The sequence below is a fragment of the Orycteropus afer genome, unplaced genomic scaffold, assembly GCF_000298275.1.
Source record: "Orycteropus afer afer isolate SDZICR_OR568_19922 unplaced genomic scaffold, OryAfe1.0 scaffold01647, whole genome shotgun sequence".
Lineage (NCBI taxonomy): Eukaryota > Metazoa > Chordata > Mammalia > Tubulidentata > Orycteropodidae > Orycteropus > Orycteropus afer.
The window spans coordinates 47276-49812 of NW_006923234.1; the positions used below are offsets into that span (position 1 = coordinate 47276).

A 2537-nucleotide genomic window follows, 5' to 3' on the forward strand; every position below is an offset into this window, starting at 1 on the left:
CAGAACTCCTCAAACATGTGGAATTAAGGTATAAAACATATATTTCTAGAATTAAGCTTTCATACTACAGCAGAGATGAAAGTCATGGGATATACAGTCACGTCAAATGCTATGATTGCAAACAATATTAGTTTGCGTCCTTATGAGCATCTAAAGCAGCAAAAATGGAGCTGATTAAACACTGGCCAGCTAACTGAAAGGTCAGTGATTTGAACCTACCAGTGATTCCACAGGAGAAAACACCTAGCAGTTGGCATTTGCAATGGTTATTGACTATTAAAACTTATAGGGCAATTTTACTATGTCCTATAAGGACCATTTAGTCCGACTATACTCAAAAGAATAAATCAACAGCCTTGTGAAGATCTAAAGCATATAAGTATACAGAGTTAGATTGGATGCCAGGCTAGTTGTTGCTTGCTTACTCCCACAATCCTATGATGTAATTTCCATTTCACTTTACAGGAAATTTTCTGATCTAAAATAGGAAATTTTAAAACATGGGCCAAGGAAACAACTCAAGAGTGACTGAATTTGCGTTGCACGGTCTTTCAGGTCCTCGAGAGCTACAACTTTTCTATTTTGTGTTTTTCACATTTTTCTATTCATCCATTTTGCTGGGAAACCTCCTCATTGTGCTCATAGTCCTCTGTGAACCTGCGCTCCACACCCCGATGTACTTCCTGCTCAGCAACCTCTCCCTCATTGATGCCTGTCTATCCACTTTTGCCACTCCCAAAATGATATTTGACTTCCTTGTGGAGCATAGCACCATTTCTTTTGAGGGTTGCATGGCCCAGATATTCTTTGTTCATATTTTTGGTGGTGGAGAAATGACGCTCCTTGTGGCCATGGCATATGACAGGTATGTAGCCATATGTCGACCCCTACATTATACCGCCATCATGAGTATACGGAAATGCACAGTTTTTGTGGTGGGCTCCTGGCTTATTGCATTTTTGCACTCAGCAAGCCAGCTAGTCTTCATAGCAAATCTTCCATTCTGTGGCCCAAATAATGTAGACAGCTTTTTCTGTGACCCTCCCCTGGTGATTAAACTTGCCTGCACTGATACTTATATCCTTGAGATACTGATTCGTTTAAACACTGATATACTTGGTACATGCTGCTTTGTGCTGTTGTTCATCTCCTACACAATCATCCTGGTCACTGTGCGACGCCAATCATCAGAAGGCATGGCCAAGGCGCGGGCCACCCTCACTGCCCATATCACTGTGGTGATTCTCTTCTTTGGGCCCAGCGTCTTCATCTATGCCTGGCCTTTCCACAACTCCATAGGGGATAAGATACTCTCAATATTCTATACTATTTTTACCCCCTTCTTAAACCCCATCATTTACACATTAAGGAACAAGGAAGTAGTATCAGCAATGAAGAAACTGAGGAGGCAAAAAGTAAGTTCCTAACAATTTCTTGATCCCTTGTGATAATGGGAACCATAATAAAGGTACCCATTGAGTTCTTTTCTTAGCAAAATATTTATATATGAACTAAGAAATTAAATAGACTGAGATAATTCTTGTGTATATGTTGTTGTTGTTGTTGTTATGTGCCGTCGAGTCGGCTCCGACTCATAGCGACCCCTCCTTGGGTTTCCGAGGCAGAATCACTACGGAAGTAGGATCGCCCAACCTTCCTTCCGAGGAGTGGCTGGTGGGTCTGAACTGCCAACCTTCTGGTTAGCAGTCAAGTGCTTTAACCACTATGCTACCAGAGCTCCTTCTTGTATATATAGGGATTGTTTTTCTTAAAATATGAATTCTCACTATAAATGATATTAACTTCAGAAAAATAGTCATAGCTTTGGTGAACTCATTACTAAACTCAGAAACCAAATAGATTCATGTACATAATCATGTAAATGTAGCATAATTAACTATGTAAAAACAAGAAAACATGAGCCCATAATTAATAGTTCTTTGATGCAGTGTATTAAATTGAAGTTCAGAGTTTCAACTCAAAATTGTTGGTTCAATGACTACACACAAAAATGGATATCTGTGTACTTTAACAGAAGATTTATTCAACAGCACTGCTAAATATATGCGTTTACTCTGTATATTTTTACTGATCTCTAGGTCCTGCCATCTAATCTATACCCCTTGTGATAGTTAAGGTTGTGTGTTAACTGGTTTGGGCCATAATTCTCAGTGGTTCAGCAGTTATAATGTAGTCATCTCCCATGCTGTGATCTGCTCTAATGTAACTACCTCCATGGTGTGGAAAGGGAATTTACTTAGGGCTATGGTCTTCTTCCAATATACACGGATGTTCTGGAACAGCTCTCTGACATTTGCTCAATCTGGATTCTGCATGTGGCTCATCATCATTAGACCTCTGTTTCTTTGGACTTGAGCCAATGGACTGCCACATTGAGTGCTGACCTTGGGATTCATTATAGACTATGCAACCTGTGAGCCAGCAGCCTGCCATGTTACCTGCCAACCTTGAATTTGTCAGCCTCCGGAGTCTGTGATGTAGCAGCTTGCCATCTGACCTGCCAATCATGGGTTCAT

General features: G+C 40.5%; 1 protein-coding gene across 1 annotated transcript; it reads left to right on the forward strand.

The window, feature by feature from the left end:
- Positions 1–500: 500 nt before the first annotated feature.
- Positions 501–1427, forward strand: LOC103213342 (olfactory receptor 4K15-like). The gene has a single exon (XM_007959156.1). It carries the CDS (start codon positions 501–503, stop codon positions 1425–1427), a length of 927 nt encoding a protein of 308 aa, XP_007957347.1.
- The last annotated feature ends 1110 nt before the right edge of the window (positions 1428–2537 follow it).

Bases quoted from the DNA above. Each gene is read 5' to 3' on its own strand.
- LOC103213342 (XM_007959156.1), top strand. From the start codon at position 501: ATGGGCCAAGGAAACAACTCAAGAGTGACTGAATTTGCGTTGCACGGT.